The 12358-nt window shown below is 55.2% G+C and overlaps 1 protein-coding gene across 1 annotated transcript; it reads left to right on the top strand.

The window, feature by feature from the left end:
• Window positions 1-6178: 6178 nt before the first annotated feature.
• Window positions 6179-7306, top strand: N0V89_008672 (uncharacterized protein; the record flags this gene model as incomplete). Its single annotated transcript, XM_056217425.1, has 1 exon — window positions 6179-7306. The coding sequence occupies one exon, from the start codon at window positions 6179-6181 to the stop codon at window positions 7304-7306; it is 1128 nt and encodes a 375-aa protein (XP_056068981.1).
• Between the last annotated feature and the right edge of the window lie 5052 nt (window positions 7307-12358).

Below are 12358 nucleotides of genomic sequence, written 5' to 3'. Positions count from 1 at the left end.
TGCCCCTGCATACCCTGGGCTCATACCGCGTGGATGCTTGACATGCCACAGTCCATTGGCGGACGCGTTGATTAGCAAGGTGCAAGAAGCGGCAGATGTGTAGCTGCGGGGATAATGGAGACACGGCAGCAAACCGTCGCCGTCGCCGTCTTCAGTGTCGCCGTCTTGATGAGCCGGCGAATGTATGGAGCAAGACATGCATCGCGAGATGAGAATTACATACTCCGACTGTGCTGAGAAGGCCGTTATGCGCGCTCATTCGTCCGCTGGAGAATATCATGAGTGCTGTGATGGGCTCTCTGTCCGTAAGCACCGGCATGCAGTCTCTCCGCACGTAGGATGCGGCTATTAATGGCCCTGTGCTACATCCTTCGTCGCCAAAAGCAAGCAAATCTCCACACGGACAACCAGAGAGCTCAGCTAAGGCCACGGAGTTGTCTGTGGTGGGGGGCCTGACAGCATTAGCGCCGTCGAGACTTGGGAAGCTTGGGGAACACGTCAACCAAGCTCCCGCTCCAGCGCGTTTTAGCGTACGCTACCAGCCCTCCAAGGCGCAGTGAAGCCCTGGGACCGAAAGCCAACGGCGTCGTGTTTGCGGACTACTTCAACGGCACCGGGAAATAGAAGGACCTGGCTAGTCAGGAGAGCTTGAAGATGGTGAGAAAGACGGCTTTTGCTTCCAGCGCGCGTCACAGAAGTCGACCTCACCGGTTTTGGAGGCTCGAGCGTAGTGCATACAGACAGATGAGCGAATACAGTAGTGGCAGCGTAGCGGCACACGTGACATTGCACGATCGGCTCGCGAGCTGGGATTCCAAACGGAATGGCGGGCACGTGAAGCTCGCAATCCCTTCCAGCCCTCGTCGCCTCCGCTGCCCAAAGCGGTTGTAGGCCCATGCCTGGCCACACCGTCGGGATTCCGACAAGCAACCTTGACTTATCGGCCATGTTTTTGCGCAACCGAGAGCGCGGGCTGCCGTGTCGAAGCCAAGGGCAGAATCGAAACTGCCGCTGCTTGTGTTTGCCTGCCCGATGCCCAGCTTCTGCATGCTCCGGAGCACAATGGTGGCGCGTAGAGCAGCAGCAGCGCCGCAGCGCGGCACAAGGGCAGCCTGGGAAGAGGCCAAACCCGACAGCATCTGTCGATTGTCGACATCCGCAGAACACGCCATTCAGTGGTGCTAGTTCGATCGACGGTCGCACATGGATAGTGGCTCTAGCGAACTCTTCATGTCAAGTCACGGACCAATTCAAGATCGTTTGCTGTATGTGCACAAGCGTGTTTTCGAGCCCAGGTCTGGGTACATTCTAAGGAGCTAAAGACTTGTGGGGACGACGATCGTTGTGACGACAGACCCTGGACGCATAGGGAGGCGTGAATGGCCGGGTTTCGGGGTTCGCTGAAAGTGCTTGCAGGGTCTCTTTTCTCGAACGTCTGATGGCTGACGTTGTGAGAACCCAAACCACAGTGCGGGCAAGGCGGCGGCCGGGATGTAGATTGCTCCTGAACTTTCTGGCTGAGAGAGTGCAGCGAGACTGGGGAGCGCGATATTGACGGGCATCTAACACTTGGATGCTTGAGGTTGCATGCTGTGGCCCGCATTCGCGTTGAGGCATAACTGAGACAGGCACTCAACACGTCAATTATCCAGCGCAATCAACATGATGCATGGAGAATCCTTCAGCAATCGGCACGTGGAGCGGGCCATCAGCCGGCGTTGATTGGAGAGAAGGACATATCCCAGCGTCCCAAACCCAGAGATGTGGTGGGCGCTCGAGGGTCCGGGTCCATGCCAATGCCTGGCGTATGCGTGGGACAATCACACATTCTTCATCCCGCGGACAGTCGCAGCTTGTCCGACGTGTTCCAGCCAGCGGCAGCGTAGCGAACAATGGCAGATGCCGATAGCTACAGCAGCAAAGACGGCGCGCCAGAGAGCACCCGAGAAACACCCGTGCTCTGAGACGTGGCCAATTGCTGGTCTCTAGCCTGTGATGAAACGGAATTGGCGACGAGACGGGCTACCGTCCATGGAGCCGAAGTCGCTCTGGACAGCGAGCCGGGCCCGTCTCACGGTGCAGGACGACTGATGAGGGTAGAGGGCAGGAAAAGGACAGGTGGGCGGCGAAGTGGGAAGGCAAGCGTGTGCTCGGAGCGGGTGCAGTCGCGTCTGGCGGCATCGTGCCCGTTGGACCGCCAGATGCGACGTGTAGTGCAGTCCGGGTGGGCGTGGTGTGGGCAGCGCTGGGGAGGTTCAGGGTTAGAGGCAGATGGTCTGACGAGATAGAAGGTGGTCGGTGAGGAGCAGGGGCGGGAGGCGTGGGGACGCGACTGAGGGCTAGCGACTCGTAGCTTCCGCTCTAACGTTGCTCTTGCCGGGATGGGCATGCTGGCGGGAATTGTGCAGGGCAGGCGCGATGGACAGCACCTCGACCGACAAGGTGCAGCACTGGCGCTTGGCGCCCGAGTCGCAGTCCAGCACCGCACCAGACTGCAGCTGCTGCGACGATGCCACCCGGCGTCCAGGAGCAGACGTCACCACCCTGTGTCGCGACGGGACGACGCCGGCGGCTGGACGGCGTCGAGGCGGCTGTCGGCAGGCACATCAGGGCCAGTGGACAAGCGGACGAGTCTGTTCATCCTCCACCCGCCGTCATGCGCCATCGGAGAAATGAGCAGCCCTGAGTCGCAGCCCTACCGTACACAGTACGCGATGCTGCTGCTGCCAACGCTCGAGAAGCCCGTGCCGTGCGCGCCATGCAGCAGCAGACTCGCTGGCAACACCCGCTCCGCCTGCTCCTGTGTGCTCTACGCGCCCGCGTCCGCAGCCTCGCGGTGCGTGGTGCAGTGCGGCAGAAGGCTACGCCGGGAAGGCACACGCGCGCCGAGCTCCTTCCGCGTCTATTCATAGACACGCGGCCAATCACATGGACCCTGCGCTGCCCGGGGTGCGCGTGCCGTTGCGAGGTGCGTGAGCCGCTGAGTGAGAAGGCTGACTTCGCAGCCCTCCGCATCCAGAGTCCGCCTCGCCAAACATACCTGAGGAATGCCGTCACACCACCATTGGCCGCGCCCGCTCGCTTTCCGTAGCAGCGCCAGGGACAAGGCAACGAGGCAAACATGCCCCCCTCCCGCCAGCCCTGCTCAACCCTCGACACGCGCCTTGCGACAAGCTTTTCGGCGCTCTACTGTGACCCTGCGAGCCGCTACCATGCGCTAGCCCACTTGTGGCATCTCGGTCGTTCGATGCCGTCCGCAGTCCCATCACCTCCCCATCTAGACTCCCAGCGCTCTTGTCGCAAGGCTCATAGCTGCCAGATGCCGTCACCCGAGAGCAGCCCACACGACTCCATTACTGGGTCGACCGTCGCCCACCATGCCAGGGGCGTGCCAGCTTCGGCGGCCCGACACTTGCCAACGTGCAGCGCTTGCGGGGCTCATCTCACCTCAGCACTCTCTTCATCCTGCCTGAGGCGCTCACGTCCCAAGATCTGGCTCATCCCCAAACATCGCCTTCTCCTTTGGGTCCCGATGCTGGCTGCTCTCCTCCCACGCCCAACGCTTCTGCAGCAGCCACCAGCACCCTGCGCTAATGCAGATACTCGCCAACACCAAGCTCACCTCATCCCCATATCTCTTGCTTCTCGCCAGTGGGTGACGTGACCCTATCGTCACTGCACGACTAATAAGCTGCATGTCTCTCGTCGTACCTCAGCACTACGTTTGACAATCCGCAAGTCCTTAGCCTTGCATAGTGGCCGCTGTCAACGCCGCGTGGTGACTCGTCCTGGAGCAACACCGAGTATGCCTCCAGCCCCTGCATTCTACAGAAAAACCGTTTCGGACTTGCAGCGTTGGTGGCGTCGGGGCGCCCTCAACACTACCTAGGAGGCCCGACGGATGCACGTGACGGTAGTCTGAACCGTCGTCTCAGTCCGAGACATGGTAACGTTGCCATTGAGACGACTTCTCCCGGTGGTAGCGTTTCTTCTATGCAAGATGAGGTCTACACTGAGCCTGCGCAGGTCTCGACTGCTTGACATCCAGATCTGATAACGGTTGCAGTCAGGTGATTCGTCTTTCTTGTCTGCTTCCCCTCAACTGGGCCACAGGGAACGCAGATTCTTCGCGCAGAAAGACATTCCATGGCTCTATAGTCCGTCGAGGCGTCCCTTGTTGCGAAATCCTTCCATCTTCTTCTTAGTATTTGCTTGCTTCAACCATTCACGACCATGCAACGTCTGGTCAAGGCACATCTTGAAACCCAGGGCATCACGCGAAAGACCATGATGTTCGAGGAAGAAGCTCCTTCAGCTCAGACACAGCATAGCAGAAGGTCCAGATATACGTCGTGCTAACTACGGGAGATCACCTTTTGCGGCTCCTTGAGGATCCTGTTCTTGGATTGTGGGATTTTGGGCCCCAAGACGACTCGCCTTGGATGCCTTTACCGGCCGTTACGCGCACAGACTCAATGTTCGCTCGTAAATAACAACCTCGCATGTTCCCTTGTGCGATGAGCTCTTTTTCTGGAGTCTCTCTGGTTGCGAAGCTACACTGATATACAATCGAGACTGTGCTTCCAACAATGTGCGACATGTAGTACAAGCATTTGCCTCACTCCTGGGCGTATCTTACACTGAAGTTGTAATTAAGTTATCACCGGCACCGTCAGCATCTACCACGGCCAGGTGTATATGCACATAATCATTCCGTGTCGGCTGCCATGGTACCCACTGCAGTGGCTTCCCTGACCATTTCGCCCGGCAGTGATCATCCTACTGCATGTATCCGTCGCGGTGGGTCATTGTAGAAGGCCACCCCATTGCACGATTCGCAATGGAAGCCCGGTACCCGCAGCAGTTGCCATGAGTGCACCTTTTTGGGTGGATCTTCCCTAGCGCATCTTCCTTTAATGCTTGACCTTTCTCTCAATCGGGCAACTGCGCGTTCGCACTTTCTCTAACGGTCACGCGAGATTACCCCGTTCTCGCTCGAGATATCCGCTTCTCTGGTTTCCATGCATGCCACGGCTACGCTAAACACGCTTTGAAGCACAACTCGCAATTCGCACTTCGCATGCTAGAGCCTCATCCTCGAGGCCTGAACCTGCACGAGCCGGAAAAGCACTCGTGTCGTGCATTCCCTGGGCTTTCCAACATCGGTGTCCACGGGCTCAGCCTCGTTTTAAGGAGGCAGGGGTTTGCGGCGGCCCCCCTTGAGCCTCTATAAAGGTAGATACCCCCTGTCTCCCGTGATATGTATTCAGAGCGCTCTTGGCTTTTTGAAGTGGTGTTGCTTCCTAGAGTGAAGAGGAGGAGCGTTAGAAGGTGAATGGATGTTACGAGGAACAGCATCATGCCGCCCACTTCACGGATACGATATGCAACACCGACCGAGCGATATGGGGGTCTCAAATACGATAATGCATAGGATCACGAACAACAATACGACTTCGGGCAACGGGCTGTCCGTGACGACATGGACTGACGGACATGACATCTGGATTCACCTCGACTCAACATACCCACACCGGACATGCTCAGCTTGGTGACAATCAGCATAGCATACAGGCTACGGATGATTGAGGCATTGTACGACTACAGAGGGTATGATTGCAGAACTCTCATAGTCACTGAGTTTTTCCACCATCAACAAGGACGCAATCGCAACCAAACTGTTGATGACTTACCGCTCTCACCAAAACGCCGCGTACCGATGCACATTCCCATTGTTAACCCACACGAACATTGGCAACGTCCTGCCGCCCTGCTTTAGACCACCAACACACCGCTCGAGCGAATCATTTCTTCCATCCTCATACAACCGAGAAACGTATGGAGTACGAGCCAACAGTGGGAAACTTTCCACGAGGAACAATTGGCCTTTCCATGAGACCAATCATGGGCTGCTCAGAGCGTCGTTGTTCTTTGCCAGCGAAAGTTCGACTTGTCCATCAAACCTTCCGCCTCTCGAATGCAAAGATGCTGCCGCTCAGTCAGCATTACTCTGCAAAGGTAGGGCTTTGCGAATCCGCCCTTCACCAATCATTCGACAGACCCCACACACAGCCCCGCATACTGTACTTGACTCACTAGCCCTCTACATGTGCCTCTAACATGCCAAAGCAGAAAGACTCAGTCCCTCCCCGCTCTCGCATCTACGACTTCCAACGCAATGGACGCCCTCCCCGAAGAGTTACTCGTCCACATACTCAACCATCTGGTCCCCACCCCATCCCTACTCACACGACCCCTGACACCGACAGTGCATGCCCTTTGCCTCACCTCGAGGAGATTATACCGCCTCGCAAAATCTCACCTATACGCGCATATACAAAGCACATCTGGCTCAATGGGGATCAGCCTCCTACGGACGCTGGAAAAGAATCCCGACCTGGCACAACGCGTCGAGCAGTTTGTGGTCCAGCACACCAACGAGCAAAACGACGAAGCCACGAGCCAGAACAAAGACATCGCCGTGCGGACGATCCGGTTGCTGTCGAACTTGAAGTCTTTGGATGTGTCGAGATGTGAAGCAAGCTTCATATGGTGGGACCTAGCCGTTGATCCCCACTCCCTCTCGCCCGACGACGAAATCCCTATGCGCGGCTACTCCAAAGAGCGCTCCGTCCTCATTCCCTCGCTCCCGCATCTTCGCACCCTCTCCCTTCGTCTCCAAGACAGTCCAGCCCGCTGTATCCTCCCCTACCTCAAGCTGCCTTCTCTCCGCGTGCTAGCAATAGATGTGCGAGGGACAGTTCGTGATCGCCACAGCTACACGTCTAGCTACCACACCAACACACCCGTGCAGCACCTCCGCATCGTCGGCAACGGGACCTCTCGGCAGCCCGACATACGCTGGCTCGGCGAGGAGCCTGTCAACCTACGCACCCTCTTCCTAGCTGTGGCCGAGCTGGACGGCTGGATCCCCTGTGTGGTGTGGTTGTTCGGTCATCATTTCTGGCGGGGACGCGTCACGAGCCTGCAGATTGCGGTTGCGGGGCTGCGGCATTACGATGTCGACTTTGAAGCGATGATCGAGGATTCGGAGATGTGCCTTGGATCGGACGCGCACAGAACGTGGCAAGAGATGTCAGAGAGAGCGAAGATGTACAGGAGGGGCGAGAAGTATGCGCAATCCTGTCTTGGGGCCTTGCGGTACGTAGCTAAGCGGGCGGGCGGGGAGGAAGTTGTGAATATAGGAGAGGCGCACCCAGGCGTGAGGCGAGTGACGATGAGGAACTTGACGGACGAGGAGAAGAGGGTGTATGACGTCGGTGCTGGCTTGAATCGAAAACCCTGATTTGGATACTGTAGCATGGGAGATCATACTTGACATTCGTGCGCCAAGAGCCCAGGTTGGGGTGTCTTACAATGCCGCTGGGTGCGTTGCGTGAGAAGCCTAGGGGACTGAGATGGCAGTCTGTAAGTCCCGCAGCTCGCCAAGATTTCTGATCTCGGGCATGACGTTGCGACGAAAGGGGCGGCGTCTCGATTTCGCTATCGGAATTCGGCCGTGTGCATGGTTATCAGTGTTTCTCGTGCAAATATAAGAAGAGGTAGCGAGCAAGGTGAGAGATAGCCTGAATGCAAAGACAAAGAGACCATCACAACAGCACAAGCAGTCTGAACTACACCTAAAAGGCTTCCTAGGTTTCCGTGCGCGCTGTTGTCCATCCTCATCCTAATTTTTCAAGACCCTCTCATAAATAAGCCTTCAAATACTCCCTGCGACCTACAAGTACAGCTTATGCATGAACTCCGATTGCACATTTTCTTGGCCCATGCAATTCACCGCCTGGGCCTTGCCCTTCCATCCACGTTTTATTTTCTTCGAAAGCTTCTCCTTTGCATGCATTGACTCGGACCTGCATGTAGACATCATCAAGTTCTACTTTTCCCTCACCCTCACACCATGCCTCCCCTCATACACCAGCTCAAACCCGGTCCTAGCATCATTCGTACATTGCGCCCCAATCGTACTCCCACTCTTCAAACTTCTCAAGGATTTCGCAAAGCATACCTTCTACTCCTCCAACCTCTCCCTCATCGCCTCCAAGTTTCTCTCATCAGGAAGCCTCGAGGCCAGCAGATCCAAGAACGCAATCATTCCGACCCTGCGCGACATGCTAGGCACCTCCGCATTTCGCTCTACAGCTCGACGAGTGCCTGTCGCTTGGGTATGTTGTACAGCTTTGAGTTCTCTCGGCGGGCACCGGTGGTGTTGGACGGGGTGGCGTCGAAGATGGGCATGAAGCGGGCGTGCTTCAGGCGTGCGTAGGTGTGCATAGGCGTGCGTGTGTGTATTTGTGCTTGAAGGAAGGGATGGGCGCGAAAGCAGTGAAGGAGTCGTTGTGGATGGGCTACTTGCCTAGGTATCATGCGTGAGTTGGGGGAGGTGCATATGATTTGGGCGGGAGATGATGTGGCGAAGTAGTTGGCATGGAGATGGTATGGCGAGAGTAGGAAGGTATACCTTCGATCTCAGGAGTGGGCGCTGTGTGCTAGGTTTCGTGGATAGGGAGCGAAGTATCATGCTGCTGGGGCTTTTTCACATACATTAAGAGGCCGAGAGTCTCTTGCTACCTTCCAGATCGGAACCCGATGCAGAGAACTCCGGCTCTCGCACTTTCGGTGGCTCGGCCTCATGGTCATTCATCTTGTGGATGTCCTGCACAGAAAGACGGCTCTCCATTCTCGCATGTGGCTGCTGCGGCGCTTCGAATATTCAACTCGTGTAGGCGCTGGGTAAGGTCCGAAAATCGAACCCGGTTGGGGAAACGCAGAGCTAGAACAGGAGCCCTGAGCAAGTTTCTCTAGAGAAAAGACCCGATGAATATCCGGCCGTGGAGGAAACTTTGGAGATAGACGCAAATCCAACGGCAGAAGAGAAATTAGACGAGGCAGGCTCTCAAACCTCACTTGCCGTTCGTTGACTGATCCAATGCAGGATCGACTACGCCAGGAGGGGAAAGATTTCTGTGATCGTGTTTGGGGAGATGGCCCTTTAGTTTCAACTGAACTGATGCGGATCGATGATAGCTGCTTCGAGTGCTATAAGGTCAGTCTCGTCGATATGGGAGAGACACATTGACAGCGATCAGAAAGTGATCCATCGACCTCATTCGTTTTTCGAGCACCCTTGATCGCTTGGCTATCCCTGGGCAGCTTCTTCTCTCAGGGCGAAGGTCTCCCTTTCGTCTAACTCTGACCCGCAACCAATTGTGACTTGAGAACAAGTACTTTCGCTACCGATCGCTTGGACGACCACAAACATGCTGCCAGTTTCTTGGAGAAGCCCATTGTGCTGTAACGAAAGATGATACAAGACGGGTCAGACGATCAATGCAAGTACAGTTAATGCATACGGGTACGAATAATTGCTGCAGGTCCGAGATCTGCTCGGGGAGAGCCTGCTCTCCTGATCAACCTCTCAGCGCTAAAAGGCCTGTTGAGCCATTCGATAGCATACTCGACCATTCTGAAAGGCCAGCTATATTACCGCGATCCGTCTCCACCGCCCGACGGGGCAGCCTCTGGATTTTGTTTGAGATAGAAGCGATAATTGCTCTTGATCCCATGTTGAACCTTGCAGCCTTGCCTACAGTGGGTAATCATTCCTAATATGTCTACCGGCCTTCAAGATGTTGTATTCCCACTCTGCTTTTACCAAAGCATGCATCAGAACAGTTGCAGTGCTCTCCTGAGCTTCGCCTTGAAGCGGTACGTTGGTGGAGTCGTCTAATGCTAACCACTGTTTACAACACCCTTGTCGTGACAGCCAAAACGTCAACCAAATGTCTTCCTATCTCAAGGTTCCATTGGTCGATTTGGTCGGAATGTATAGGAGGCGAAGTATCATGCTGGTTTCACATTCTGCTCTTGGGGCATGTTGCGTGCTCTAGCCGATTCTGTTGTTGTATGGTCGGGTTATGAGATGGTTGTCAACAATAGCAGCTCTGGCTCAGCACATGCCAAAGAAACGGCAGCTTTAGAGCTACCATGATTCGGCGATAGTAGAATATGCGTGTGCGTTAGGCTGAGCAAGGTGTGGAAGTGGAATGGCACTAAAGTCCTCACTTTCGCTGGGAGTGGCGTGTGACGCGGATTAGCACATACTAGTCGGGTACTTGCTGAACATCTCCTTTATTTCCGTGGTGTAGCTGCTCTCATCGCCTCCCCCAGTACTCAGCCTACGTATCATAAACCTCAAGGTCAGACGAATGAGGATGGGCTGACAGGGGCCACCAGGATCTCTGTACGCCGATTGTGCACGCTTCATCGAGTCTCTGTGCGCTTCGAGGCTGTACCTTCCGATAACGCAGGCATCGCGTCACAGAAACCTAGTAGAGTTTTTACAAAATGCTACCCGTCCGAAAGATCTCCCCGAGTTTCCGCTTCTCCATATGTGACGAAATTTGTGGCTGGATTGATCTGTAGATGAGGCTGCAGCACAAGCATGCTTCCTGGAAGCCTCGACCGGGAGTCACGGTCACCGTAAGATTGGGTATCTAATTATGTCTGTAACAAGGATTGATCGCTGCGAGCCGTTCCCTTGTATGCACACGGCTTGTGCGGCGTAGCTAGAGGCCGTCGTACCACGGTATTGGAAAATCCTTATGTGTGTATCATCTCTGTCCACGTGGCAGGGGCTTCGAACGAAAAACGAATGCGAGCATATGAAGGTACCTGAAAGTGATAAAGCTGTAGTGCGCGTAGAATAGCCGGCGAATCGGAAGTGCGGAGTAAATGCTGGGTTATGTCTCGGGCGCCAACCTGACAGCTGGAGATACGAGGAGTTCGCGCCACCAAACGGCCAGAGCCGGACACGCCGGGTCACATGGTCGGTATTGTGCCGTCCATGACAATGGTACTTTGTCTCTTTGGGGCCAAGGGCAGCAAAGAACAGGCTGCAAGCGGGAAGGAAACTGTGCATTAGCTATCATGGCCACGTCTTCGCCGAACAACGAACGTCCCTGCTCTTGAACAGCGCCCTAGCTGCATTGGAGGATATCTATCTGTGCGTGGTATCAGCAATGAGTACAAGGCGAGCCACTACATCCCGCGGCCTAGAGCTGAACGAACCCCAGCTTTGTTTTGGGCGGCAACACAGATCCGCTGCCCACGTTCACCACCCCGGGCCCAATGGAGTGGTTGTTGGGCACGAATCGTGCAGGAACCGCAACACCGGAAAAGCCAAGGATGCGGCTCAAATCTGAGTGTTTCTTTTTGAGAGGGGTTGCATAAGCCAAAACATTTCGATAACGGGAAAGACGAGCAATACCCGTCCATACCGTTCAAATTCGTGGAGGGGATTGTGCACACATTCTTGGCTATGGAGACGGTACGCTAAGACGACGAACAGCTCGTTCATTGAGGGAGCGCGTGGGGTGACACTGGTAAACTTCACAATGTGGACTGTGCACAGGTCTCCTAGGGCCGGAAAAAGGCACTGCTGGCACCGCAACGGGAAGTCGATCAATGATGTCCTGGCGTTCAGGCCGCATTGTGCGCTGTCCCTAAAGCTGATCGCCGAAGCCTGGTTATTTTCGGTCACCCTTGTCGCGCGTGTGGCAGGCCACAAACGGAAATACTGGGCTAGCTTTGCGATGTTCCCGTCAGAAGGTCGATCGAAGGATGCATGCATCCTATTGATGGCCAAAACATCCTGTTGATGGCCTAAATCGCTTGACTGTGAGATAGTATTGAGCAGTTGCATTCTCAATGACAGCTTCAATTCTATAATCTGCCAACGAAAAGAGATCCCTTGGGTGAGATGATGACAACGCATGTCGAACAGCTGTGCGTTTCAGATCCTTGTCGGGAAAATAAAGCTCGCCGTCGTTATTGGCGTCGGATTCGTGGGTCTTGCTTTTGCCAGCCAGCCCCAGGCGTGTGCACTGACCTTGAGGTGAGCCCGGAGCATATCTCTGAGATGAGATGCGGGGCTGTCACTCTTTCACAGTGCTCTCAAGCAGGGCGAAGGCGCATCGTCCCTATCACGATCATGCACGTCTTGTGGCGCTGCATGGCAAGTGCGTTCCGCATAGGGTTTGAAGACTGGCGGTCGATCTCCTCGCATTCGTGTTGCGCACAGAGAACGCCATGAGGAGATTGACAAACAGGGATATATGAGGCTGGCTCTGTATATATCTGTAGTCGCACGCCTCAGTGAATGCAAACTGATTCTGCAACGCTGTCAGTAGATATCTTCCAGAGACACACACTAGCGACCGTACAAATTACGAGCATCAAATCCTGTTCCAAACAGTGCATCATCATTGCTGCCAGGTAGAATGCAACGACCTTGTACTGAGACAAGTGCTAATGACTGGAAAGTAGATCCTACTTTATC

Source organism: Didymosphaeria variabile (genome assembly GCF_027946475.1).
Source record: "Didymosphaeria variabile strain IMI 356815 chromosome Unknown scaffold_6, whole genome shotgun sequence".
NCBI lineage: Eukaryota > Fungi > Ascomycota > Dothideomycetes > Pleosporales > Didymosphaeriaceae > Didymosphaeria > Didymosphaeria variabile.
This window is presented reverse-complemented; position numbering and strand designations above follow the sequence as displayed.